Below are 3,692 nucleotides of genomic sequence, written 5' to 3' on the forward strand. Positions count from 1 at the left end.
ATTTATCACACACATGGTGATAGACCACCACATCGACAGCAGCACCCACCAACGACACGACAACCAACTTGAGGGATCCAAACCTACGTAGCGACAGCCCGAATCTATGACCAAGCCCAGGAAAGACCAGCGCAGTTGCGGATCTCAGTACCGAACCCAGAGTGGACACCCATACAGTCACCACCCGCGACGTAGGCCCGGGGCCGAGCCAACGAGGCTCGGAAAGAGAAAGGGGGAGCGGGGGGTCCAGGCTTGGGCCGAGCCAGGATTTCTTTTGCCTCAGTCAGTCGTCTCTTTCGTGGGGCTTGCTTGGTGGTGTTGTAGTGTTCGTCGATCCGATTCGGACCTTGCGCGCCTCGCCAACACCAGTAAGCCAGTGTAGCTTCTTAAGCTTTTGGTCGGATTGGTGGCGGGCCATATTGAGTTGCGGTTTTGTCTCCTGTGAGTTCCGTGCTCCTCTGGAGCTTCGCGGCTTTTGTTTTGGGCCGGCATTGGTTTGCTTTTGGGGTTTTAAGGGAACTAGATTTGGGATTGGTGCGCTTCGGTTGCTTCCGCTCGGTGATTTCGTGAAGCGTTAGAGGTGGGAAGATTTAACTATTTTTGTTTTATTTATTTTCCTTTTTGTATTTTTTTTATTTGTTTCAGGTGAGCGGTGAGCGTTGATTCGGTTTAGATGTGAGGTGTTTTCGATCGCAGATTTGCTCTCGACTCATCATAGGGTTTTGTTGAACGATTTCTGTGGTGTTGATTGTTTCGTTTTTCGGGTGTTTGCTCATCGCGACTAAGACGTGCGTGATTTCTGTTGGTGCAATTCGTGCCACTGCAACCTTTTTGGTGATTTAATTGCTCAGTTGTACTGTGTATATGCTGAATTTTGCTCTTGCCGTTGTCCATAGCCGTTGCGATTGGGTTTGGAAAACGTGCGGTTGTGGTCGGAGCAGTTTCCCCTGCGTATACTAGTTGATGTTTTAAGTTATTTTTATGATAGGTTGGTTCAGGCATGGAATAGTAAGTTTCAATGTATTCATCCGAGATACTACGGCTCCTATTCTCGAAATTAGGGTTCTCAGATGACACTACTCTGGTTAAGTGTAATTTCCTTTCATGCTTGGATTAAGTAGTATTTCTTTCCTGCAAGCGCAAGGCAGTGGTTTGAGGTTCACAGCATTTGAAGCCTAAAGAATTTTGGCCCACCGAGGCCTCCTGTCTCCGGTGTCCGTCCTCGTCATTTTTTGAAAATTGTGATAGCACCTGAAATTTGCATTTTTACAAAAGGCATCATAGAATGTGTTCGGAGTCATTCAAGACTGGAGGTGCCTGTTGTGGATTGTTCTTGTTATGCCTGTCATTACGCCTGCATGACATTGTTGCTCGGCACTGTTTGGAAATAGATAAGGCGATAAATTGGTGCGGCTTGTAATTCCGTCGGAAGATTGACTGGGATAGATCGAAATATTGCACTGAAGACCAGAGAAAGCACAGCTCTTGTCAACAGCTGGCCGGCAGAGCAAAGTGCGGGCCTCAGTTCTGCCGTGGTATGGATCCGTTCCGCTGATGGACGAGTAGGGAAGGACAAAGGTACTGCTTCGTGAGTTTGACTCGTGGTCAGTCGCGACGTGCAATTCTTCGTGGTGTCTTGTTGTAGGTCGGCGAAGCTGGTAAGCCCTTACATGGTTGCGGTGCCGTGCAGGTTAAAGAGCGGTCGAGAGGAAGCTTCGTGGTTTTTTTTTTTTTTTTTTTTTTGAGAACTGTTCGTTGGAGAGATATTGCAGTTGGCTCTGAGTGGAGGGTCAGCTATGGATGGGAATAAGGACGAGGGTTTGCGATGCATGCGGATGGGTGAGAGTGCAATGAAGTCGGGCGAGAAAGCTCGCGCATTGAAGTTTTTGAACATGGCGAAGCGGATATATCCGAATCCTCAAGTGGATGCATTCCTGCGGGAGTTGGCTGAAGGAGAAGAACCTGCTGCGGCGAAGAACTCTGGGAGCGAAAGGGAGTCGAAGTTCCCCGCAGGAGCAGGCAACGGAGTGCACGATGGCAAGGGGAGGGCGAATAGCGTGCCTCGGAGTAGATCGGTGAACGCGGAGGGCGAGGCGAATGGAAATGAGGAAGGGAGGAGGAGCGGGATTCCTCGCAGTAGGTCGACCACGTCGGTGTCGGATGCAACGCCCGAACAGATCGAGATCGTTCGTCGCATTCGGAGGACGAAGGATTACTACGAGATTTTAGGGTTGACGAAGACGTGCTCGGAAGGGGAGGTGCGGAAGGCGTACCGGAAGCTGTCGCTAAAGGTTCACCCGGACAAGAACAGCGCACCAGGAGCGGAGGAGGCATTCAAATCAGTGTCGAAAGCATTTCAGGTTGGTGCAGAAGGGGCTGCGTACGGACTGGCTGGTTATTCTGACAGCGTGTTTGTGTGCGCTTGGTCCACGAGTACATTTGCAATGCAGTTTGCTGGCGTTAGCATAATTGGTCGTGCTTTCTTTAGTTGTATGATGTGACGAATACCCTACTCTGTATGGTATGTAATTTTGAACTTGATGCTGGTAGCTCAAGAGTGTGTCGTGTTTGGGAGCATGTGACGCCTCGTATTTGAAGATTTAGTGAGGGTGTTAGGTTGGAGAGAATTAGTGTTCCGTACGATGTTCATCGAAACGTGACGTTGTGTTTGTGTTGCATCGGTGTATGAGAAAGGTTTTGAGCGATGCGGATCTTCGAGACAAGTTTGACAGGGATGGGCCCGACGAAGATATCCAGCACGTCAGGCACAGACATAGCGCTAGGCAGTACGGAGGAGCACCTGTTTATTACGAGGACGTGTTTGATGCGAATGACATATTCAACTCGTTCTTCTTCGGCATGCAACAACCGAACGGCAACTTCCGCAGGGCACAATTCGTGCGGACACAGGCCCCCCATTTCACACAGGCACAGCGAGGAGAGGCGCACTCCATCAACCTGCTGAGCCTGCTACAGCTTCTACCGATCCTGATTCTGTTGATCGTGTCTCTGTTCCCGTTCTCGCAACCGGTGTTCAACTTGATGTCAGTAGCTCCGTACCAGATCCAACGCAAGACGGCGGAGCATGAGGTGCATTACTACGTGAAGTCGCACAACTTCGACAAGGAGTACCCACCGGGAAGTGCGGCGCGACGCAAAGTGGAAGGGCAGGTAGAGAGCGAGTACAGAGACATACTTGTACAGAATTGTCGAATGGAGCTGGGCATGAGAAGGTGGGGTCAATCGTCGGAGACGCCGAACTGCGACCGACTGAAACGGTTCGATAGGTCGTGACATGTACATGTATGTGGTAAGCTTTAGCAACTAAAGGAATGACGGTCATTTTTGAGATTATTCTGCATGGCACACCAGAGCGTAGGGAGCACTTGGTGGAATAAAGACTCTGCGCGATTCAGTTTGCCCCTTGTACGCATTCAAGTTTTTTAGTAGAAGGCACCAACCGCTCCGTTTTTCCCCCGAAATCTTTGTTCGCTGGTTTGGTGGGGTAGATAATGACACAGCCTATGATGGTATGACTTGTGTCGTGACGGTTGCTAATCTACTTCAGTGGCAGGGATTCTGGCTTCCAGTCTTTATAGTTTAGCCGTGGAGAAAACAACTTGTACACAAATGATTGAGAATGAGATGTTTGTGGGCGATCCACTAGTTCTTTGACACAATTTGGGGTTGTT

At 49.7% G+C, this 3,692-nt stretch overlaps 1 protein-coding gene across 7 annotated transcripts; it reads left to right on the forward strand.

Moving 5' to 3' along the window:
• Positions 1–269: 269 nt before the first annotated feature.
• LOC112285042 (chaperone protein dnaJ 49-like) lies at positions 270–3,680 on the forward strand. 7 transcript variants are annotated; one of them, XM_090252075.1, is made up of 4 exons: positions 270–368; positions 1,392–1,578; positions 1,691–2,360; positions 2,695–3,680. In XM_090252075.1, the coding sequence occupies exons 3-4, from the start codon at positions 1,797–1,799 to the stop codon at positions 3,292–3,294; spliced, it is 1,164 nt and encodes a 387-aa protein (XP_090108201.1). In that variant the 5' UTR covers positions 270–368; positions 1,392–1,578; positions 1,691–1,796; the 3' UTR covers positions 3,295–3,680. The 7 variants fall into 7 exon arrangements, with proteins under 7 accessions (XP_090108201.1, XP_090108199.1, XP_073391606.2 ...); XM_090252073.1 differs by having other exon boundaries at positions 311–441; XM_073535505.2 differs by having other exon boundaries at positions 311–441; positions 1,773–2,360.
• The last annotated feature ends 12 nt before the right edge of the window (positions 3,681–3,692 follow it).

This window comes from Physcomitrium patens, chromosome 7 (assembly GCF_059467195.1).
Source record: "Physcomitrium patens ecotype Gransden chromosome 7, ASM5946719v1, whole genome shotgun sequence".
Taxonomy (NCBI): domain Eukaryota; kingdom Viridiplantae; phylum Streptophyta; class Bryopsida; order Funariales; family Funariaceae; genus Physcomitrium; species Physcomitrium patens.